Source organism: Pelophylax lessonae, assembly GCF_965119305.1.
Source record: "Pelophylax lessonae genome assembly, chromosome: 9".
NCBI classification, from domain to species: domain Eukaryota; kingdom Metazoa; phylum Chordata; class Amphibia; order Anura; family Ranidae; genus Pelophylax; species Pelophylax lessonae.
In genome coordinates, this window is record NC_138776.1 from 24,745,523 (window position 1) to 24,771,386 (window position 25,864).

The 25,864-nt window shown below is 44.4% G+C and overlaps 1 protein-coding gene across 1 annotated transcript; it reads right to left on the bottom strand.

The window, feature by feature from the left end:
- Positions 1-959: 959 nt before the first annotated feature.
- Positions 960-22,931, bottom strand: LOC309564170 (C-type lectin domain family 2 member F-like; the record flags this gene model as incomplete). The annotated part of the gene is made up of 4 exons (XM_082268797.1): positions 960-1,173; positions 3,118-3,224; positions 21,956-22,137; positions 22,910-22,931. The coding sequence occupies 4 exons, from the start codon at positions 22,929-22,931 to the stop codon at positions 960-962; spliced, it is 525 nt and encodes a 174-aa protein (XP_082124923.1).
- Positions 22,932-25,864: the final 2,933 nt, after the last annotated feature.

Sequence of the window (25,864 nt, forward strand, 5' to 3'; positions counted from 1 at the left end):
AAACCGTTTTTCCTCTAGTTTTAGTGAGTGGCCACGTGTCTTATTGTATTCCCTTTCTCTGAAAAGTTTGTTCCTTATGCTAGGGTCGCCAGTACAGTATTTGTACATTGATATCATATCCCCCCTCAATCGTCTCTTCTCCAGAGAGAATAAGTTCAGTGCTTGTAGTCTTTCCTCATAGCTGATGCCCTCCATTCCCCTAATTATTTTTGTTGCCCTTCTCTGGACTTTCTCCAGTTCCAGCACATCCTTCCTGAGGACCGGTGCCCAGAACTGGACAGCATACTCCAGATGTGGCCGGACCAGAGTCTTGTAGAGTGGGAGAATAATCTCTTTATTTCTGGAGTGAATCCCCTTTTTTATACATGCCAGTATTCTGTTGGCTTTGCTTGCAGCAGCTTGGCATTGCATGCCACTGCCAAACCTGTTGTCTACCAGTACCCCCAAGTCCTTTTCCATCCTAGACTCACCCAGAGGTTTCCCCCCTAGTGAGTAGCTTGCTTTCGTGTTTCTGGCACCCAAGTGCATTACTTTATATTTTTCAACATTAAACCTCATCTGCCATGTAGTTGCCCACCCCACAATTTTGTTCAGGTCCGCTTGTAAGGTTTCCACATCCTGCATAGAAGATATTGGCATGCTTAGTTTAATATCATCCGCAAATACCGAGATTGTGCTAGATATCCCCTCCTCTAGATCATTTATGAATAAGTTAAACAGGATTGGTCCCAGGACAGAACCTTGGTGGACCCCACTTTCCACACCCACCCAATCCGAATACTCCCCATATATGTTGCAATAACCCATTAGATTCAAAACAGAGAGCATGTGATCCTTTCTTTTACTGTATGTCATTGTTAATATACTTATTATTAATTTATTATTAAGACTAATTATAATATAATGTATCAGTAAGAATTATTAAGAATTAAAAATTATTAGGAGGAAAATGTATAATATTATGTATAATTCTTAATTATTCTTAATATTATTAATATTTTTTTAATAAAATTATTATTGTTGTCTCTGTGTGTTAGGGAGGATGATCTAGAAAAATCCTTGCTGCAAATCCATTTATTTTTATATTTTCCACTCTCACTTTTAAAACCTTTGACATTCAGATAAACATGCTCTGATTCACCAGGGACTAGTGGCTTTCTAGAAATATTAAATCTGAAAACAAAGAACAAAACATAATAATAAGTAAAAAGTTTGCCGTTATTAGATAATGATCACATACTGTATATAATGGTTTTCCATATATATTTTCTTTCTATACCTTTTATAGTCAGGACTAATAAATACAAATTTAAAAAGTTTTTTTTTGTCAGGTGAAACGTAGCGTATGAATATTTTGCATGTTCATATAAAACCAGCAGGTGTGGTGTCTTTTTCACACGTTTACTGTTCATTGTTATCTGCTTTGCTGAAGGAAGTCTTTTTATAGAGCTCAGAGATCAGCAAAGAATATAGATCTAACTCTGATAATGTAGAGCTAATAAATGTTCATGACAACAACAGATTTTGGATAATCCATGTGCAATCCTAATTGTATGATCTCCAAACAATCATAATAGTAGCCCTGTGATTGGAAGGCATACAAAGCTGCTCCATTTAGCAGAGCCAAACTGGGACCAGTAGGTCTGATAATAATGACTTTGTACTGGACCCCCTGATCACTTAGTAATGCACTGGAGAAGTTAAAGGGTAACTCCACTTTCGTGGGGAAAAAGAATAGCAAATACAGAAAAAAACAATATAGCGCATACAATTGCGACACAAATCGTATTGTAATTGAATGTTATTAAAAATGACCTTTCCTTTTCAATCTGCAGCCGCTGTAATTTTCTGCAAATGCAATGCAATATGGCCGCCTGGTGGTGTTCTGTACACAGAATGTATACTGACCACTAGTGATCGAATGATATTGTTTTTTTATTGCCGATACCGATATTTTGGTCATCGCATATCGGTATCGGCCGATATTGGCAGATATTTTCGTACATTTTTTTTTGACAGGTACTCTGGTGGAGGGATCTGGGGGGTCTAAAAGACCCCAAACCCCTCCTCTGCACTTAAAAGCATTTAAAACGCCAAGTTTGGCTGTTTTGAATGCTGTCATTTTTTTAAATTTGGCGCCGAGTACCCGGAAGTGAGGTCATGACATCACTTCCGGGTTTTTACATGGAGACCCGATCAGAGCCGAATGCGGCTTTGATCTGGTCTCCTCTTCGGCGGCCGTGCAGGCTTGTTTCCTGGGACTCCTGGTGGGATGGGAGACCCGGGCGAGCCTCGGAAGGCAGCGGGAGGGGGGGGGGGTGCGTCCCCTCCCACTCCTTGTAATGACAGCTGAGCGGCTTCTCAGCCGCATCGGTTGTCAGTACAAGACAGTCGACCGTAGGCTATGGACGCCGGTACCAGGGTGATGACTCTAGCTGCAGGTATCACTCCGGTACAAGCACTTTCCTGAAATATCGGCAATATCGGTAACCTCCGGGGCCGATTCTGATATATATCGGGGAAAGTGCATATTGGCCCCCGATATATCGGCTTTGCCAATAATTGGTCGATTCCCTATTGACCACACCCCCAGAAACATAATTTGTGATTGGCTCACCAATTTTTCCAGAAGTCTGCACTAAGATACAAGTCAGATTTCTGGTATCCCCTGCAACATAAATGTCATTTTGGTGAGATACTGCCAAAAGGAACATGTCTAAAGGGATGCAGGCCCAGCAGCTTTCCTCATTAGAGCCCTGCAGCTGCCACAGCTGATAGATACTTATGAAACCACTCCCATTAGACCCACTCAGCACAGAGGAACAAACAATGATTTCTTGAGAATAACAAAAGATAGGAATCTGCAACAAAGTTTGGTAAAACCATGTAATGTATAGAGATCACCCAGAGGGGAAGGTTTTTTTCTCAACAAAAGTGGAGTTACGCTTTAAGTAAAGTCTTGGCACACATTTCAAACTACTGCCAAGAAAGTTTCCACTGGGGTCTTTATGAAATAAAAAGGAGGGGGGAGGGTAAGTCAATAGAACAATGTAGAACCAAAATTGAAATATCGGTTTGAGGTGAAGCTGACCTTTACATTTTAGGAGTTAAACTTACAATGTTTCTGAGTAGAATGTTCCATTAGTCCAGACCCAGCTTGAGTTATCTTGTGTCCTGCTCAGTCCAATCCAGTATTTGTTATGTTTCAGGAGATTTAAAAAGTTCTGCAACACATAAAGACAATCTATTAACCACTTAAGCCCCGGAGGATTTTCCTGCTAAAAGACCAGGGGGTATTTTGCGATTCGGCACTGCGTGACTTTAACGGACAATTGCGCGGTCGTGCGACGCTGTACCTAAACTAATTTGACGTCCTTTTTTTCCCACAAAAAGAGCTTTCTTTTGGTGGTATTTGATCACCAGTGCAATTTTTTGATCATGCGCTATAAACAAAAAAAGAGCGACAATTTTGCAAAAATAGCAATATTTTTCACATTTTTTTATATGAAATTCCCCCAAAAAAAATGTAAAAATCAAAATTTTTTAACATTTTTGGCCAATTTGTTTTATCCTACCTATGTTTGGTAAAAAAAATCGCAAAAAGCGTATTTTTATTGGTTTGCGCAAAAGTTATCGCGTTTACTAACAAAGGGAAAGATTTTTGTCATTTTTGTTGTTTTTTTTTTAACGCGTAATGGCGGCGATCTGCGATTTTTTTTTGCGGTACTGCGACATTGTGGCGGACAGATCGGACCCTTGATTGACATTTTTGACACTTTTGGGGTTACCAGTGACATTTCTACAGTAATCAGTGCTATACATATGCACTGTTACTGTAAAAATACACTGGTAGTGAAGGGGTCAACTTTATTTGGGAGGGGGGGGGCTGTGTGTGTCCCTAGGGGCGTGCTTTCTACTGTGATTGGCTGTGGCTTGAGCTGTAAGGACACTGATCAACGGATCTACATAGTAGATCCATGTGATCAGTGTCTTTAGAATTTTCTATTCTATTATTTTCGAATTTCAGAAGACGGCTATATTCTATTTTATTCTGTTCTATTCAAATTTGAAAATTCTAATTTTGAATTCAAATTTCAGAAGACGGCTATATTCTTTTTACTCTATTCTAATCTATTCTATTCTGATCTATTATATTCTATTTAATCTATTATTTTTTTAATTATTTTTTATTGTATTCTATTGCTTTCTATTCTATTTTATTCTGTTTGAGTCTATTCTATTTTTTTTTTTTTTTTGAAAGACGGCTATATTATATTTTAGTTTGTTGTATTCTAATTTCTAAATTCAAATGTTGAAATTTGAACTACGGAACACGACTATATTTTTCTATTTCTTTTTTATTCTAATCTATATTCAGTTATATTCTATAATTTTCTATTCCTTTGCTTTCTATTCTGTTTCAGTCTATTCTATTTTTCTCAAAATTCTAATTTTCGGAAGACTGCTATATTCTTTCTAATCGATACTATTCTAATCTATTATATTCTGTTGTTATCTATTCTTTTTTTTTTTTTCTATTCTATTTTATTGCTTTGTTTTTTATCCTATTGTTTCAGTCTATTTTATTTATTTTTTTTGAATTTCGAAAGACAGCTATATTATATTTTATAGTGTGCAAAGATTATAACCCGCACTTTAGAATTAAAACTATGAATGTTAATAAATGTGTTTGCAGCTGCTGTTCACTAGGCAAAAACCAGAGAAAATAGAATATGCCAAAAAACAGCGCTTGCAATGTGCAAATATCCAAATTGAATTAAATACGTGTAAACCACATAAATTATTAAGAAATAATCTCTATAAGGTGCAATCGTGCTAAAACTAAATAGTTCAAAAATAAATAGCATCAATTAATAAAATGGTAATCATAAAGTGCTCATGTGCTAGAAGCAAATCTTGAAAAATATATATGTATATAATTCCAATTATGTGAACAGTCCCACATCAGGTGCAGCCATACTCGGCAAGGTGCTGAAGCCAAAAAGTGCTATGATGCTCCACACAGTGGAAGGTGCCTCAAAAAAACCCTTTTGGGGATCCACTTACCAGAACCAAAAGGTTAGTGGGCCTGTAGAAATAGTTGGACCAATGATTCCTCAACGCAGTAGGTCCCCTTCTGGGGGTTAGCCAAGGGACAAATGGACCTCAAATATGAACCAATGGATCTCAAAACTTGTAACCCCTCGGGTGTCACTCAAAGGAAGGAATGAAGTAATATAGTGAAGCAAGTAAGATATCTTTATTAAAATTATGGGATAAGAATACTCACAATACTGTTAAAAGACACAAGCATGTAGAAAACTTGGAAATCCACATCAAAAGCCGATCACAAACCCCTTTCCGGAACGCAGCCGACGCAGTGACGTCATGTGGTTGCCTCCCTAGTGGTCCTACCTACATATTGAAGTTCGCATGGACATGAAAGTAGATATGTAACGTGTGTAGACGCACAAGTGATGAACTTGTTGATAGTGTATTGTCTGCCATGAACATGTGACCTAAAATCTATTGTTTTCCTTTTACGGTGTTTAGATGTTGTGCATATGATGCACTTGCCGCAACTAAAAAAAACAACAGTTCTGGGCACAAAAATCGACTTTTACGTCTTTTTCTTCTGCTGTTGCCAGGGGCAACCGACCCAGTAACTAATGGCAAAAATCCCGGACGAGCCCCCAAATGTAGCAGATTTTTTAGGCATTGGACCTGATGTGGGTCTGCCATGGTCACCGGTAACACCTTCAGCCCAATTAAGCTGAATACCCAAGTGTGAGATTTGAGTCAAAGACCAGTCCGGCGTCTTTGGTTTGTTTTGTTTATTTATATTACGGATGGGAGAAGGGAATGAGTGGGATACTCCTCTGGCTCAACTAGGTACAAAATGGGACACTTGAAGGAAAATGCCTTTCAGCGCTGTCTTGATGCTGGCTGGGGGCCGACCAACGCTTGCTGGCGCTTCAAAAACACTGACTTGCTGTACTGTACTTGAAACCTGACTTCTGACACTCTGGTTAGCTCAAAAGTCCTAAACACTGCTCCCTCCAGTCCTCCCTGCCTGAGGTAGCTTCTGTAAACTACTTCTGCTGCTGCAACTCTCAACACTGTACACTGCACACTGTACACTTAAGGGCCCAACTGCTGGCACCCCCTCTACACTTCAGGGTCCACACACTGGCACCCCCTTTACTCTTCAGGGTCCACACACTGGCACCCACTTGTACACTTCAGGGTCCACACACTGGCACCTTGCACACTTGCTTCCTGCATCGGCTAGCTAGCACCCGGATCCCTCTGACCTTCTCCGGAGTGGTCCCCTCTCACTTGGCAGACCCCCCAGGGGCAGTTTGCAGTACTCACGAACTGGGAATGCTTTCCTGAAACTCAACCCCTCTCAGCTCCGCTACTCCTTGGCACACCGGATCCTCTCTGCCGGTCAGCTCAGCCCTTTTGTCCCCTCAGACAAGCCACCTGGAACACCCGATTCCTCTGACAGGAGGAGAGACAGCCGTACTCTCCCTTGCGGGACTCTACTTTCCACCAAAGACGCTGCGTCATGTTCTCCCCTCAAACGTATTCCCACTCCCAGAATGCTGTGCAGCAGAATCTGCCTTTCTGGGGTAGATACAGGCCTGAGTGAACCATTGGCTGGGTTTCCTCCATTGCCCAATGAGAACCCTCTCATTAGGTACAGTGGGGAGACTCCCCAGTCTCAACAGCCACACCTGAGAGACATGACAGTCCAGCTGAAAATCTTTACCTAGCACCTACATTGGAGGGTGCTACAGAGAGAATTACAGGTAATTGAAAAGGGAATTTCAAACTTAAGGCCAAAGTAGCAGAGTTGGAATAATTCCCCATTCAGCTGCACTACTTCTGCCTAAAGATTAAAATTCTCATCACGATTCCCTGCAATTCTCTCTTTATTGAGTAGATCTTTATAATTAAATAATTCTCAGCACAGAGGTATCTATTAGCTGCTGGATCACATACACAAAAAGACAGAGAAAGCTCTTTTCTTACTTTAGATGTGAATAAAAGCCCTTATTTTGGCTAAATGCAGCATTAAATGTTTGTTTAACCACTTTCCGACTGCTCACAGTAATCCTACTGTGGCAGTGCTGCTCTCCTGGGTAGTGTTGAGCGAACACGGACTGTATTATTCGTGTTCGTACCGAATAATTGGATTTTTGTTACCCGTTTAAAATCCGTGTTCGGTCATTTTATTTCCGGGTTTGTATGTAATGGCGCGCTTTTAATGGCGGGCTTTCAACAGCCAATCAACAAGCGTTTAACTGGTGTGCCTTAAGCCATCCCAGCCATGCCTACTAATGTATTAGTAGCTGTGATTGGCCATCTGAAGCATGTGACCATGTCTTTATAAGTTCGAGCCCCAGCGCGCTGCGTAATTCTGCTGTAGTTTAGGGAGAGAGCACACATCATACGTGCTGGCTGCTGATTAGGGACAGACAGTGAAAAATTATATTTTGTCCGAAAAGAATTCAGGGTCAGGTCGGAGTGCAGGCAGGGCGAGTTATTAGGGCATTTTAGGGCGAGGCTGGAGAATAGGCAGGGTCAGTGTTCTACATCGATTTTGCTGTGTGGGGGGTTTTCAGTGCCAGTGACCGATCTTATCGATCATTTTAGGGCAAGGCTGGAGAATAGGCAGGGTCAGTGTTCTACATCGATTTTGCTGTGTGTGGGGTGGTGCAGTGAACACACAATCTTTTTGCCCGCTGAGGAGGAGGGAGAAAAAAATATTTTTTATCAGTCAGTTGTGTGCAGCGTTTTTCCTTCAGTGCTGCTGACTGTGATAATACACTGCTGTGTTCACATGTGCTATTATTGAGTGATTTTAAAATTTATACACTTTTTTCTATTCCACTATTCAATATACACCCTTTTGGGTTAAAAAAATTAAATTGTGGCATAGTCTGTACTAATCTATTTAAAAATTACAATACTTAAAGGGGAATTTTTTTTTTTTTCCTTCATAGCCTGCAGCAGAGCTGACTGATATAAGACACTGCTTTGTTCACATGTGCTAGTGATTTTAAAATGTATACACTTTTTTCTATTCCACTATTCAATATACACCCTTTTGGGTTAAAAAAATTAAATTGTGGCATAGTCTGTACTAATCTATTTAAAAATTACAATACTTAAAGGGAAATTTTCTTTTTTTTCCCCTTCATAGCCTGAAGCAGAGCTGACTGATATAAGACACTGCTGTGTTCACATGTGCTATTGAAAAATCACCAATTTTATATCATATTTTCTATTCCGCTATTCAATCTACACCCTTGGGGTAAAAACAATTAAATTGTGGGATAGTCTGTATCGGTACGTGTGAGATACACCTTTCCAATTTTTGGGGCGCATCTCATACCGCCGAGGATTGCAGGGTGCTTCAGTTTGCCTCCTGCCTGTTCCGAAACTCCTCCTACTCCTCATCCTGCCTTTGGGGTACAAAAAATAGTAATCGGGGCCTAGTCTGGGTCTGTACGTGTGAGATACATACACCTTTTGATATCATATTTTCTATTCCGCTATTCAATCTACACCCTTGGGGTAAAAACAATTAAATTGCGGGCTATTCTGTATCGGTACGTGTGAGATACATCTTTCCAATTTTTGTGGCGCATCTCATACCGCCGAGGATTGCAGGGTCCTTCAGTTTGCCTCCTGCCTGTTCCGAACTCCTCCTACTCCTCATCCTGCCTTTGGGGTACAAAAAATAGTAATCGGGGCCTAGTCTGGGTCTGTACGTGTGAGATACATACACCTTTTGATATCATATTTTCTATTCCGCTATTCAATTTACACCCTTGGGGTAAAAACAATTAAATTGCGGGATAGTCTGTATCGGTACGTGTGAGATACACCTTTCCAATTTTTGGGACACATCTCATACCGCCGAGGATTGCAGGGTGCTTCAGTTTGCCTCCTGCCTGTTCCGAACTCCTCCTACTCCTCATCCTGCCTTTAGGGTACAAAAAATAGTAATCAGGGCTTAGTCTGGGTCTGTACGTGTGAGATACATACAACTTTTGATATCATATTTTCTATTCCGCTATTCAATCTACACCCTTGGGGTAAAAACAATTAAATTGCGGGATAGTCTGTATCGGTACGTGTGAGATACACCTTTCCAATTTTTGGAACGCATCTCATACCGCTGAGGATTGCAGGGTGCTTCAGTTTGCCTCCTGCCTGTTCCGAACTCCGCCTACTCCTCATCCTGCCTTTAGGGTACAAAAAATAGTAATCGGGGCCTAGTCTGGGTCTGTACGTGTGAGATACATACATCTTTTGATATCATATTTTCTATTCCGCTATTCAATCTACACCCTTGGGGTAAAAACAATTAAATTGCGGGATATTCTGTATCGGTACGTGTGAGATACACCTTTCCAATTTTTGGGGCGCATCTCATACCGCCGAGGATTGCAGGGTGCTTCAGTTTGCCTCCTGCCTGTTCCGAACTCCTCCTACTCCTCATCCTGCCTTTGGGGTACAAAAAATAGTAATCGGGGCCTAGTCTGGGTCTGTACGTGTGAGATACATACACCTTTTGATATCATATTTTCTATTCCGCTATTCAATTTACACCCTTGGGGTAAAAACAATTAAATTGCGGGATAGTCTGTATCGGTACGTGTGAGATACACCTTTCCAATTTTTGGGGCACATCTCATACCGCCGAGGATTGCAGGGTGCTTCAGTTTGCCTCCTGCCTGTTCCGAACTCCTCCTACTCCTCATCCTGCCTTTAGGGTACAAAAAATAGTAATCAGGGCTTAGTCTGGGTCTGTACGTGTGAGATAGATACACCTTTTGATATCATATTTTCTATTCCGCTATTCAATCTACACCCTTGGGTTAAAAACAATTAAATGGTACGTGTTAGAACGGTTCTTTTTTTTTTTTTTTTTCTGAAGGGGCGTGACCGGAAATGGACGTGTGAGCTATGCTCTCCATGAGCTCTGTCCTCTAGCTCACCCGGCCCAGCACGCTTACAGTGCCGTACAGGAGGAATGCAAGCGGCCAAAAAGCGGGGGAGTAAGAGTGCCCGCAGCGCTGCTAACAGACCAGTGACTCGGGCAGAGATCAAACGCTTCTTTGCCAAGACGCTGACGCCGCCGACTCCACTGATTCAGCAGTCACCACACCGGAGTGACTCCGGAGATACCGGAGATACCAGGAATTCCAGAGATCCCACAGACACCGCAGACTCAGACAGCATTCATGCAGATCGCGGCAGCACCGAAGGATCTGCTTGTGGAACTGTGTGCGGCGAACCAAGCAAGGAATCCAGCTATGTCCCGTGCTGATGGAGGTACTCAATTTATGTTAGATAAGGACCCTATGCCCTCTATGTCTTCCTCGAATGACCCTCCACAGCCCTCCATCCCATCTGGCTCCACTGTTACTTTAGCAACAGAAGGCATAAGTCAACATACTTACAGCCCTGTTACACTGAGAATGGATGAGGAGTTACGTTTACTTCTCAGCTCTTTGCCACGTAAGGCGGATCTTGAGCAGATGGTGAGTCGTATTGAGGAGGCTCATAAAAGGGACATTGTAGTAATTAAAAACGAACTTGGAGCTTTAGATGAGAGGGTTCAAGCAGAAGAATCTGCCACATGTGCTATGGAGCAGCGGATAAGTGCACTAGGACTTAAGGACCACTGTGTCTGATATCCTGGCAAAACTTTTAGGAGAGGCGCTACCACCAAATCTGGAACTTGATAGGGTTCACCGAGCTACAGGCCACAGATCTGAGGACCCAAAAAGACCCAGAGATGTACTTATCAGGTTCCATAGGTTCCAGCATAGAGAATTGGTTATACGGAAAGCATGGGACCTACATATGCTGGAAACTAGTGATCAGCAGATTAAAATCTTGCCAGACATCTCTAAAGCTACTATTTCCCGCAGAGCACTCTTGCGCCCCTATTAGATCTAGCGAAAAACAACGGGGGTTTACATATCGATGGGGCTTTCCATTCTCTGTCTCGTTTCGGAAAGCATCCGCCTCTTTTACCCTCCGATCTAGAGATGATCTGAAGGCCTGTTTTTTATTTTTGGATACTGCCCCCATCGAGATACCGGACTGGCTTCAGCTCCCTCCACGCTCTAGGGCGCACTTGCAACAATCTTTAACAGACACAATTTAGTTTGCATAAACCACAATTTTAGGAGTATACAGCAACCTTCACACACGAGAGAACACTTACCATAAAGCATGGACATTTATCTATTCCCTGCGGCTTGGGAGATCGCCGGGGTACTGTGCTAAAGCATAATAGAGGGAAGATCAAGATCAATAACCGATCAATAACCGATTCTAGCCCCCTTTTTGTGTCGACTATAAGATTGTTCCTACTATGATTTGCTCCTGAGGAATATACTTTGGAAGCATATCCTTAGGACAATAGAGAATGAATTAAGTTTCAGAGAACCCTTTGATGTGCCCAACCATCCCATCCCATTCCTAAGCTCCTTTCTTACTGGTTTACTGTTTTGGTGGGGAATTAAATTGAAGCACCCCGGGAGAAAACAATTTCTTATAAACCACACCATGCACGGAACAGATCATCCTCCCTCAAAGGACTGTACACCTGTATGTTCACCTGTTTTACAGCTATAGAGGCTTTCACATTTTTTTTTAAAGTTGATATTATGTGTGGGTAGTTTTTTCTCCTGTGAGGAATCAATGTTATAAAGGTGAAAGGTAGAGGGCTGAGATAGGGGAAGAGGAAGGGAGGGGAAGGAGGAGGAGGGAGGGAGGGAAGAGAGGAGGGAGAAGGGGAAAGGAGAAGGGGAAGAGAAAGGGAAGAGAAGAATAAGTTTGGGTAAAGGAAAAAGTGGCGCTAGACCCCCTGAGAGGAATCTGCTAAACCGCCTATCCCCTTCCCTCTTTTTCTTATTTTTTTATTTTTTTTATTTTTAGGCTTATTGCATGAATTAGGAGATACTGCATTTTTGCTTTCTTTTTCATATAAATATGTACTGCATTCTTGAAAAATTAACTGGCCGGACGGGCAGGATCGGGCTTCTAAATCTACCTGTTTTTTTTTTTTTCTCTCACTTTCAGGCCTGTGCATATTTCGGAGGTGGGATCTACCTCGGTACGCGTTTTTCAGGACACTTACAGGACCCTTACCTATTTGGTCATAATTTATTTATTTTTTTTCTCTCTCTCACTTAAGGTGATTTTAAAAAGAAATAAAGGGAAAGGGAAAAGGGGGAAAAAAAGAAGGGAAAAGAGGAAAGTGATATAAACATTGAGTGGTGGGGTTACATAGTTTGCAGGGGAATAGATATACCCAGGTACCGGTTAGGGCGGATCTTGATCATCCTACCCTTAAAAGGTAGGAATACACGGGGAAGACACCATAGGCGTGCGCACGGGGTGTGCCGGGTGTGCCTGGGCACACTCTAATTACCCTGTGTCTGTTAGTGTAGGGCCAGATCTTCATCTCTGGCACTGAGGGTAGTGAGATACTTGGTGGAGAGGCGGCTGTGCTGTTGGCTCCAGCAGATAGTGAGGCTTGTCAGAGCCGCTGAGTGTGTGCGACACTGTCAGGTAATGTTACTGCTTGCAGGGGGAAAGACGAGCTGTCAAAACTCAGGGTTGATGTCGGGGGTGGGCGGGACCGAACAGCTATCGAACACCAGCCAATGGGATGGGGTCTGGGCGGCCGCTTTGTTTATGTGGTTCCGCCCCTTTCTTAAGCAGCCCAATCATTGGCTGGTGTTTGACAGCTGCTCATCCCGCCCACCCCAGCTGGTCTTTCTCCCTGAAAGCAGCACATACATGAAAGTGTCACACACACAGTGGGGTATCAATGGGGGGGGACAAGCCCTGTGGGGTGTCAGCCGGCGTGCTCTGAGATCCCGCATCGCAGCGTGAAGGCAGCTGCAGTGGCAGCTCCATCAGTCTGTGCTGCTAGCGGGGGCCGGAGCCACGATGGGAAGAAGGGGGCGGAGCCTCAGCGGGAAGAAGGGGGCGGAGCCTCGGCTGGAAGAAGGGGGCGGAGCCTCGGCGGTAAGAAGGTGAGTGCCCATTGCCCAAGTGTGTGTGCTGGATAGGAGGGGGATGGGGAAGCTGCATATAGAGGAATTCATATTTCCCTATTCTTTCTGCAGGCAGACTGAGCGCTTCTTGCAAGTCTCACTGTCTGCTGAATGTGAAACTCCCCCTCTCCCCTGTTAGTGTCCATAAGTGGTGCCCAGTAGTGCCACCTATCAGTGCCCACCAGTGCCGCCTCATCAGTGTCACCTAATAGTGCCTATCAGTGCCCAGCAGTGCCGCCTCATCAGTGCCACCTATCAGTGCCGCCTCATCAGTGCCCATCAGTGTCACCTAATAGTGCCTATCAGTGCCCAGCAGTGCCGCCTCATCAGTGCCTATCAGTGCCACCTATCAGTGCCCAGCAGTGCCGCCTCATCAGTGCCACCTATCAGTGCCACCTATTAGTGCCACCTATCAGTGCCCACCAGTGAAATCTAACAGTGCCTATCAGTGCTTTCTATCAGTGCCACCAATCAGTGCCCACCAAAGCGGCCTATCAGTAGCCATCAGTGATGCCTATTAGTGCCCAGAAGTGCTGCCTGTCAGTGCCACCTATCAGTACCCATCAGTGCTGCCAATCAGTGCCACCTCTCAGTGCTGCCAATCAGTGCCCATCAGTGCAGCCTCATCAGTGCCAGTCAGTGCTGAGAACAAGTGCCTATTAGTGCTGCCTATCAGTCCATATCAGTGCCTCACATGTAATTTCACCTGTAATACACATCAAAAGGAAAATAAGGCATACATATTTTTCAAAACTTAGCAGTGATGGTGGAACCCCTCTACAGATATTTGCCATACAATTTAACTTAAGTGCAAAAACTTTTTAGTTGGAAGGTTCACACCAGTAGAGCACTTCGGAATTTTTATTTTTTAGATTGTTACACTTAATTTTATATGTTTTAGTTACTATTATAATGTAAATGATTGCACTTGAAGTTAATTTTCCACCACCCATGCTAAGTCCATGTCTTTATGGACCTTGCTTTGTGCACTGGTGCGCAGTCACGTTAGAACAGGGAGGGGCCATCCCTCAAATTTGGGAGCATGAAATTGTCCAAAATGTCTTGGTATGCTGACTCCCTAAGAGTCTAAGGGGCCAAGCCCAACCCCTGAAAAACACCCCACACTATAATCCCCCCGCAACCAAATGATGTGGACCAGTGCACAAAGCAAGGTCCATAAAGACATGGATGAGCGAGTTTGAGGTGGAGGAACTTGACTGGCCTGCACAGAGTCCTGACCTCAACCCGATAGAAAACCTTTGGGATGAATTAGAGCAAAGACTGCGAGCCAGACCTTCTCATCCAACATCTGTGCCTGACGTCACTAATTTGCTTCTGGAAGAATGGTCAAACATTACCATAGACACACTCCTAAACCTTGTGGACAGCCTTCCCAGAAGAATTGATGCTGGCATAATTGCAAAGGGTGGGTCAACTCAATATTGAACCCTACGGACTAAGACTGGGATGCCATTAAAGTTCATGTGTGTGTAAAGGCAGGTGTCCCAATACTTTTGACAAGTGTGTGTATGTATATATATATATATATATAGTGTGTGTGTGTACAAAGTGTGTGTGTGTGTATATATATATATATATATATATATATAATATATACACGCATGCGTGTTTGAGCTTTGGGGTGCACACCCTAATGCAATAGGCTGCGCATGCCTATGGAAGACACTCTGATTAGATTAACGAGGGATGCTAAGACCGTTACACTTCATCGGTAGTCTAGCCTAGGCGATAGAAATTGGACAGGGCGGAAGACACCGGTTTGGGGAGGCTATGCACAGAGTAATAAACACTGGACGCAATGCCGTACTCCTAAATCTAGACTAGCGAATTCCTCCTGTGGTTACAAGGGGGTAAAAGTTAGTGTGCAACGAAGTTCGTATATACCTGCCCCTGTCTCTGTCCCCCCCCCCCCCTTCTTTTTAATTTTTTTCCTTTTTTTTCTTGCTCTTTCCTTTCCTCTCTATGGGGTTGGAGCACCCGAATTCTTTATGTAGGAATGATGATTATGAAATTGCGTGGTTCTCCCATGGTGATGTGTCGTTTTTTTTTTTTTTTCTCTTTTTTGGAAAGTGCTTCTTCCATGAATCATGATTTATCTCATTCTGTATACGAATATGTATTGCATATGAATGTTTTTGAAAATTAGCTGGTCCGGACGAGTGGGATCGGGCTCCTAAATTTACCTGTTCTCTTTTCCACTCACTTCCCTTCTTAGGCCCTGCGCATTTTTTTTTAGGTGAGATTCACCTTAATGCGCTTCTCGCAGGATTTCTGCGTATTTAGGTTTTTTTTTTTTTTTTCTTTTTTCCTTGGCCTCTTGGATTCACTGAAGATTCTCTCATTAAATGCAAAGGGACTTAATATCCCAGAAAAACGAAAGTTGTTACTCAATGACCTTAGACACCGTAAAGTGGATATAGCTTTTATCCAGGAGACCCATTTTAGGGAGGATAGACTACCGGTCTTGAGAAATCGGGACTACCCACTGACTTACAACTCGACCAGTGCATCGGCAAAATCCAGGGGCGTATCAATATTAATCTCAGGAAGGGTTCCATGGACACTAATCCAGACTTACAAGGATGACCAGGGTCGTTTCTTGTTCCTCAAGGGCAGGGTGGGAGATGTTGTGGTCACCCTGGCGACGTTTTATGCACCCAAGGACAATCAAGATCATTTTATTATACGTACTCTCTCTAAATTATCAAAGTTTTCAGAAGGGCGATTGATCGCCGGAGGTGACTTCAACATCTCACTGATCCCCGCAGTAGATACGTCAACAGGGCGTTCCTCGGTCTCTCCTGGCATACATAAACGGATCTTGCAGACGATACATAATAACCAACTTGTAGATATATGGCGCATGCAACATTCAGGAGAAAGGGATTACACTTTTTTTTCACACCCTCATAGATCCTACTCTAGGATCGATTTTTTTCTAATTCCACACCGAGACCTACATGCAGTTAAAAAGACGGGTATAGAGTCTATCACGTACTCAGACCACGCAGCGATCACGTTAAGTTATGCCCTGTCGGAGATGACTTCGAAAGGTATGCGATTCTGGAAACTTAATGAAAGCCCTTACAAAATCCGACTGTAGTTGAGGAGGTATCTAAAGAAATTAATTTCTATTTTTCTTCTAACGAAACGTCGGACTGCGATGAAGGCGTGGTGTGGGAAGCACACAAAGCAGTAATCAGGGGGATCTTAATTAAAAACGGCGCGCATATTAAGAAAACGAGAAACGAAATCCTGAATTCTCTCTATATTAGGATCCACGACTTAGAATTAATACATAAAAAACGTCAAAGTTCAGAGGTAGAACAGGAATTATTTTCGTTACGCAAACAAGTTACCGATCTTCTATATTTTAAAGTGAAGGCAGATCTGCAGAAATGCCGTCAGTATACCTACACTTAGGGAGATAAATGTGGAAAACTATTGGCACGATCAGTACGGGAACAGAGATGGGTAGCGTACATCCCCCACATTCTTACCCCATCAGGACAGAAGATGTCCCTCCCACAACAGATAACTCAGACCTTCCGCGACTTTTTCGCATCTTTATATGATCTATCAGATAGTAATGCACCAATATCCCAAATAGACGAATATATCGCGTCTGTTGAGCTTCCAGCTTTTTCGCTGGAAGTTCAACGAGAACTTGAGAGGAAAATATCACTAGAGGAACTAAGGTGCGCATTAAACTCTATGAAGCTGGATTCGGCTCCTGGACCTGATGGTCTTTCAGTATCTTATTATTGTAAATTCTTCTCGATACTTGGTCCTCATATGGTTTCCCTTTTGAATGACTTAGGACTGAGTTCCTCTCTTCATCATGATACCTTGAGGGCTCATATTTCCCTTATCCCAAAAGAAGGGAAGGATTTATCAGCATGTGGCAGTTATCGCCCAATATCTCTTTTAAATTCTGATTTGAAAATTTTCATGAAACTCCTGGCACTACGACTCTCGCCCCATCTGGAATCATTGATCCATCTGGACCAAGTGGGATTTATCCCAAAGAGGGAGGCAAGAGATAATACTATTAAAGTATTGAACCTGGTCCATATAGCTTTGAAATTTAATACACCCAGCATTTTTTTGAGTACCGATGCCGAAAAAGCTTTCGATCGGGTCAATTGGCGGTTCATGTTCGCAGTTCTACGTCAGATTGGCGTGGGGGCAAACATGATATCCTGGATTTCCCAAGTTTACTCTGACCCCTCAGCGCAAGTGAAGGCCAACGGGCTTCTCTCTGACTCGTTCCATATAGTTAATGGCACGCGTCAGGGATGCCCGCTGTCTCCCTTACTTTTTGTACTGTCCTTAGAGCCCTTTCTACGTAGGGTACGTTTAAACTCAGATATCTCAGGGATATTGGTAGAGAAGACGGAGCACAAGGTCTCGGCATATGCCGATGACCTATTATTTTCACTAACAAAACCAATGATTTCTATACCAAACCTCTTACGCGAATTCGATACTTACGGAAGGCTATCCAATTTGAAAATAAACTACAATAAATCGGAAGCCATGGGGTTAGGCATAACGTCAAGTGTACTCTCCCATCTTAAATCCACTATTTCGTTTCGATGGACTGATACAGCTCTTCAGTACCTGGGCGTAAACATCCCCTCGGACTTATCTGCAATTTATAAGGTCAACTTCCCTGCTCAAATGACCAGTATAAGTGCACTATTGGAAGGCTGGCAACAGGGTTTACATTCGTGGTTTGGGAGATGCAATCTCTTAAAGATGTGCATACTCCCTAAGTTGCTCTATTTATTTCAGACATTACCTATTATCATTCCCCCCTCTTTTTTTTAAAGAGTTCACTCGCTATTTACCCGCTTCATTTGGGCCAATAAAAAACCTTGTATCTCCCGTACCCAGCTTTCCTGGCCTAAGTCAAAAGGTGGTTTAGCTCTCCCAGACGTTTTTAAATATTATCAGGCAACGCACTTGGGAAGAATTATTGACTGGAGACGACACTCCAGTTTTAAACAATGGGCACAGATTGAACAACTACAATCAGAGGCAGATCTAGGAGGGGCCATATGGTGTTATAAAAACCTACCTCAAGATATTGTGCAGCACCCTACAATCGGTTCAACCTTGAAGGTCTCTAGTTTATTAATAAAACGATCAGTGCTAACCTCAGTCGATTCACCCCTGATTCCAGTACTGAGTAATCCAGCTTTTGCCCCGGGGATTACGGTTCAATCTCTACGAGACTTGAAGGAAAAGGTTTTTTACAGGCCTCAAACTTTATTCAGGACAATAAGTGGCCCACTATTGCAGGCCTTACTGACTTATCCGGCCCCTACCGTCTTCCATTCTGGAACGCCATCCAGTTGCATCATTTCTTACAATCTCTTCCTGCTCCTAAGTTATTAACTAGGGACTTAACGTCGTTTGACGTTTGTGGGTAACGACGTACTACCGAATTTACTATCTAAAGTTTACCATCTATTGGCTTTACCCCCAGAGGGCAAACGATTGCCCTGTCTGGAAAAATGGGAAAGAGACCTTAACTGTAGGTTTACGGCAAAACAGGAAAATTAAATAATTACATTGGCACTGGAAACCCCCGTTTGTACCAAGGTGAAGGAAACAAACTATAAATTACTTACGAGATGGTATAGGGTGCCTTCTTTACTGCACAAGTTTTCTGCAAATGTCTCAGATCAGTGCTGGCGATGCCAGGAGCAATTGGGAACCATCTTACATATTTTTTGGGAATGCCCTCGGCTAGCTCATTTCTGGGGAGAAGTGTATGCGTTAGCCCAAGAATTTTCGGAGAGGGAGATCCCGAATAATGCAGCTTTTTTTTAATACATGTTTCCACCCTGCCCCTTGAGAGTTACAAGAAGTCGATCCAGTTTCATATCTTGAACGCAGCTAAATCATGTATACCCCTATGCTGGAAGACACCTCTTCCTCCAACAATTAGTGACTGTGCCCGTAAAATTGAAGATATTAATAAAATGGAAGACTTACGTCTTTCTGCACAATTCAAAAAGCAACTTTATAATAAAACATGGGGCGCATGGAATAGATTTGCTCTACCAGAACGGGGGAGGAATTTCCTGTGCTCCGTGAGATCAACAGCCAGTACTGAGTCGGAAGGTCAGAGAATAAGTCCCCTAGTTTATATAGTATTATTATAGGTGAATCCAGGGCGGCCTCCCCTTCTTTCCCCCCCTCTTTTTTTTTTCTCTCCTTTTTTCCTACCCTTTTCCCCCCTACTTTGGTTTTTTTCTTTTTCTTTCTTTGTCCCCTTTTTTTTTGGTTCGGTTTTGTTGATATATTTCATTAAAGTGATGGATAAGTAAGGAAAGTGATGTATTGATTTGGCAATAACCTGTATGTGGGATTTTGTATAAATAAAATATTTGAAAAAAAAAAACAATTAAATTGCGGATTAGTCTGTATCGGTACGTGTGAGCTACACCTTTCCAATTTTTGGGGCGCATCTCTTACCGCCGAGGATTGCAGGGTGCTTCAGTTTGCCTCCTGCCTGTTCCGAACTCCTCCTACTCCTCATCCTGCCTTTGGGGTACAAAAAATAGTAATCGGGGCCTAGTCTGGGTCTGTACGTGTGAGATACATACACCTTTTGATATCATATTTTCTATTCCGCTATTCAATCTACACCCTTGGGGTAAAAACAATTAAATTGCGGGATAGTCTGTATCGGTACGTGTGGGATACACCTTTCCAATTTTTGGTTCGCATCTCATACCGCCGAGCATTGCAGGGTCCTTCAGTTTGCCTCCTGCCTGTTCCGAACTCCTCCTACTCCTCATTCTGCCTTTGGGGTACAAAAAATAGTAATCGGGGCCTAGTCTGGGTCTGTACGTGTGAGATACATACACCTTTTGATATCATATTTTCTATTCCGCTGTTCAATCTACACCCTTTGGGGTAAAAATAATTAAATTGCGGCATAGTCTGTATCGGTACGTGTGAGATACACCTTCCAGTCTTTTGGGGCGCATCTTCCACCGCCGAGGATTGCAGGGTGCTTCAGTTTGCCTCCTGTTCTGACCTTCTCCTACTCCTCATCCTGCCTTTAGGGTACAAAAAATTGTAATCGGGGCCTAGTCTGTGTTTGTACGTGTGAGATACACCATTTTATAAAATTCTTTCTATTCCGCTATTCAATCTACACCCTTTGGGGTAAAAAGAATTAAATTGCGGCATAGTCTGTATCGGTACGTGTGAGATACACCTTCCAATCTTTTGGGGCGCATCTTCCACCGCCGAGGATTGCAGGGTGCTTCAGTTTGCCTCCTGTTCCGAACTCCTCCTACTCCTCATCCTCATCCTGCCTTTAGGGTACAAAAAATTGTAATCGGGGCCTAGTCTGTGTTTGTACGTGTGAGATACACCGTTTTATAGTTTTTTTTCTATTCCGCTATTCAATATACCCTTTTGGAGTGTAAAAAATTAGATTACGGCATAGTCTGTATCGGTACGTGTGAGATACACCTTTTGAATTTAACGTATCGTCCTTAATTCACACGCTGGTAGACGCCATGCTGCTGGCATTCCCACCTGACAGCGGGGCCACAGTGGAAGCACAAGGCCAAGGCAGAGGAGGAGGAGGAAGAGGTCGCCAACGCAACCAGGGCACCGCCAGCACCTCAGAAGGCAGGGTTAGCATGGCCGAAATGTGGAAAAGCTTTGTCAGCACGCCACAACAAACAGCAGCACCAGCAGCTCATATGGAACATCTTAGCAGGAGGCAGCATTTCACCAACATGGTGGAGCAGTATGTGTGCACACGCCTACATGTAGTAAATGATGGGTCTGCCCCCTTCAACTTCTGGGTCTCCAAATTGGGCACATGGCCTGAGCTTGCCCTTTACGCCTTGGAGGTGTTGGCGTGCCCTGCAGCCAGTGTATTATCTGAACGTGTATTTAGCACGGCTGGGGGCGTTATCACAGACAAGCGCAGCCGCCTGTCCAGAGACAATGTGGACAAGCTCACGTTCATTAAAATGAACCAGGCATGGATCCCACGGGACTTTTCCGTACCTTGTGCAGAATAGAGATGGATACCGACCTTACCCAGCCATTGTTATATTTTTGATCTTTCTCACTCTTTTGGGGTGTACCCTCATTTAAAATGACTGAAAAAAAGCAGTGTTGGCTACCTCGTCCACCTACACCGCCCATAGGTGTGCGCAGCCTATTGCATTAGGGTGTGCACCCCAAAGTTTAAATAAACATGCATGTGTTTGCCTACATGTATATGGCCCCGGTACATTACTCTCCCTGCTGGCAAAGTGAAATAGAAGTGTGTGGCACTTCTCTTATGGCAGAGCGATAATGCTAATGTGCCCTAGGTGATTAGGGTGTGCCCAGGCACACCCGGCACACCCTGTGCGCACGCCTATGACACCGCCACATCCACCACCACCTCAACCTCCCTCCTACTCCATATGGGCCTCGTCCTTCACAGGTGTAGTGTTCTATGTATAGAGTGTAATAGAATTGTATTATGACCATGTCCAGTGGTGGGTCATGTTGGGGGTGTAGTGTTCTATGTATAGAGTGTAATAGAATTGTATTATGATTGTGTCTAGTGGGGGGTCATGTTGGGGGTGTAGTGTTCTATGTATAGAGTGTAATAGAATTGTATTATGATCATGTCCAGTGGTGGGTCATGTTGGGGATGTAGTGTTCTATGTATAGAGTGTAATAGAATTGTATTATGATCATGCCCAGTGGTCAGTTGTAGTCTGGTATAATGGATAACAGAATTATATTATGATCATGCTGAGTGTCAGTTGATTGGTGGAAATGGGTTTATTATTACTCACAATTTCATTCTCATTATCAATAATTGCCAGGGATGAATTGTGTGATTTGCAGAAGTTCTCGCTGTTCATCCATGAACCATTCTGGTTTGAGAAATAGTAACATTTTCCTCTGTATGAGACCCAATCATCCAAACAGTCTGCAACTGTTGAACACTTCACCTCTTCTGTTTCAGGTTTCTCTCCTACAAATAGATGAAATAGTTTATTTTAGTAAATTTATGTATTAGACAAAAATTATTAGAAAATGATAAAACTTTTAGGCCTCGTGCACACTGGATGTTATTAAAACGCCAGTAGCTTTGTAGTGAGTTTTTCAGCGTTTTTCAGCTTTTTTGCTTTGCGTTTTTCAGCGTTTTTTTTTAGCATTTTTTGGCATTTTTAGCGTAAAATCACCTCTCTGCTATTTCAGTAACTCCCACTTTTCCACAATGCAATGCTTGCCAGAATTGCATCGCATGTTCACACCCATGTGATAAGATTTAGGTGCAGGGAAAAAGACTCAACATTTTGGTGCAAATGTGGACCCTTTTTCCCCCACATCAAAACTGCATTGCATGGGTGTGAACACTCATGCAATGCGATTCTGTCAAGCTCACTACATTCTGCAATCTGTTTTGGGGTGTTGTTCATGGAACATTAAGCCCCCGTTCACATCCGGCCGATGCCATATCAGAGCCTATTGCCGGTAACGTCACTGTCCGAACTGGTGCAACCCTGACTTTGCACTATTTTTGGCGACCTCAGAGCGATTTCAACAAACATCTGTGCATGAACCCGTACAAATGTCTGTAAATTGCCCTCAAACTCGTACTGACATGCAAGTTTGAAATTGTGTGCGTTCACCTGAATGATTTCAAACCCACCCTCAGTGTGAACCGGTGCCGTTGCCGGCAATAGGCTCCGATTTGACATGCAATTCTACATGACAAATCGCATGTCAAATTGTCACAATACCAACAGGGGCTTCATGTTCCATGAACGATACCCCGAAACAGATTGCAAAATGCAGTGCGCTTGCCAGAATTGCGTCGCATGGGTGATCACACCCATGCAATGCGATTTGGTGTGGAGAAAAAAAGGGTCCTACAATATTTTGGTGCAAATGTGATGCTATTTTAGCCATACAAAATATATGTGATGTGCACGGGAATGCGGTGCGTTTTTGGTCCAAATCACATGCGGTGTTCAGCACACACCAGTGTAAACCCAGGCTATGTTCCATCAACGACAACTCCAAACAGAACCCAGGCTTACCCACTTGCCAACCGCCCGCTGCAGATATACTGCGGCAGGCTGGCTCGGCTGCGCAAACCAACGTAGGGGTATGTCGGTCGCGCGCGTAGTGCTGGGGGGGAAAGGTGTGCAAGCGGGCGGCACACTCCCACCCCCAATCGGCAAGGGGATGCCAATGCGCAGGGCCAGACACCCGCGATCGCTCCCCACTGAGAGAAAAGGGAGGTCAGCTTTTGTAAACACAGCTGACCGTTCTTCTCTCTGGAATGATCACAGAGCGCCTGAGATCAGTGGCGTATCAATGGGGGGGGGGGGGGGCGGGGGTGCGGCCTGCCCCGTTTGCCACTCACTGGGGGGTGTCAGCCGGTGTCCTGCCCGGTGTGTTCAGAGTCAGAAAGATCCCGCAGTGTGAAGGCAGCTGCAGTGGCAGCTCCTTCAGTCCGTGCTGCTAGTGGGGGGCGGAGCCGCGGCGGGAAGTAGGGGGCGGAGCCACAGCGGGAATAAGGGGCGGAGCCTCGACTGGAAGAAGGGGCGGAGCCTCAGCGGGAAGAAGGTGAGTGCCCATTGCAAAAGTGTGTGCTGGATAGGAGGGGGATGGGGCTGCTGCATATAGAGGAATTCATCTTTCTCTATTCTTCCTGCAGCTTCCTGCTGAATAACTGATTCTCCTCCTCTCCCTCCTGCAGGAAGAATAGGGAAAGATCAATTCATCTATATTCAGCTGCCCCATCTCCCTTCTATACAACTTCTTTTGCTGGCCCCCAAAGTTCTTAACCTCCTCCAGTGCTCCTAATCCCTCCCTCAGTGCTTTAGCCCCCCCCAGTGCACTAGACCCCCCCCTGTTCTTTAGCCCCCCCATGCTCTTCAACTCCCCACAGTGCTTTCTCCCTCCCCCCAAGTGCTCCCTGTCCCTCCCCAGTGCTCTCCACCCCCTGGTTTTCCCTGCCCGCCCCCAAGTGCACCCTGTCCCCCCCTGTGCTCTCCACCCCCTGGTTTTCCCTGCCCGCCCCCCAAGTGCTCCCTGTCCCCCCCAGTGCTCTCCACCCCCCTGGTTTTCCTTGCCCGCCCCCCTAGTGCTCTCCACCCCCCTGGTTTTCCCTGCCCGTCCCCCAAGTGCTCCCTGCCCCCCCCCCAGTGCTCTCCACCCCCCTGATTTTCCCTGCCCGCCCCCCAAGTGCTCCCTGTCCCCCCCAGTGCTCTCCACCCCCCTGATTTTCCCTACCCACCCCCCAAGTGCTCCCTGCCCCCCCCCAGTGCTCTCCATCCCCCTGGTTTTCCCTGCCCGCCCCCAAAGTGCTCCCTGTCCCCCCCAGTGCTCTCCACCCCCCTGATTTTCTTTGCCCACCCCCCTAAGAGCTCCCTGTCCCGTCCCCCCAGTGCTCTCCACCCCCCTGGTTTTCCCTGCTCGCCCCCCTAGTGCTCCCTGTCTCCCCCAGTGCAATCCACCCCCTGCACCTTCCAACCCCCCTACAATGCTTTCCAAACCCTCTCTTAATTCTCTCCAGCCCCCCCCCCCACCGTGCCCTTCAGCACCTCCAGTGCTCTCTGCTTCGTCTGTGCTCTCCGGCCCCCCTAGTGTTCTTCTATCTTCTATCATGTCCTCAGTCTCTGAGCATCTCCTGTATCATGTCTGTAGTCTCTGACCATCTCCTGTATCATGTCTGCAGTCTCTGACCATCTCCTGTATCATGTCTGTAGTCTCTGACCATCTACTGTATCATGTCTTCAGTCTCTGATCATCTACTGTATCATGTCTGCAGTCTCTGACCATCTCCTGTATCATGTCTGCAGTCTCTGACCATCTCCTGTATCATGTCTGCAGTCTCTGACCATCTCCTGTATCACGTCTGCAGTCTCTGACCATCTACTGTATCATGTCCTCAGTCTCTGACCATCTACTGTATCATGTCTGCAGTCTCTGAGCATCTCCTGTATCATGTCTGCAGTCTCTGACCATCTACTGTATCCTGTCTGCAGTCTCTGACCATCTACTGTATCATGTCTGCAGTCTCTGACCATCTCCTGTATCACGTCTGCAGTCTCTGACCATCTCCTGTATCATGTCCGCAGTCTCTGACCGTCTCCTGTATCACGTCTGCAGTCTCTGACCATCTCCTGTATCATGACTGTAGTCTCTGACCATCTCCTGTATCATGTCTGTAGTCTCTGAATATCTCCTTTAGCAAGTCTCCAATCTCTTACTCAAACTTAAACACATTGCTAATATTAGCTATCTATCTATGCTGAAGGTAGGACTGTGCAGGGGAGGCAGAGAGTGCAAAAGGGGGAACTGTGATTAGAGAGACGGAGGGCAGACTGCAAGGGGCACTGTGATGGGGGGCTTTGAAATTTGTGCAAAAAATATTCTTGAAAACATTACATTTTTTTGTGGGTGTTTTTTACATTTTAAAGTCGGGGTGGGGGGGGGGGGTGCCAGATATAGGATCCGCCCCGGGTGCCAAATGCTCTAGGTACGCCACTGCCTGAGATCCTTCTATATAGGAACACATGTCTCTATGATCATTTCACAAGTCCCTCCCCCCACAGTTAGTAACCACCCCCAAGGCTTACATTTAACCCTTTGATCATCCCTAGGTTAACCCCTTCCCTGCCAGTGTCATTATTACAGTAACAGTGCATATCTTTAGCACTGATTACTGTAGTAATGTCACTGGT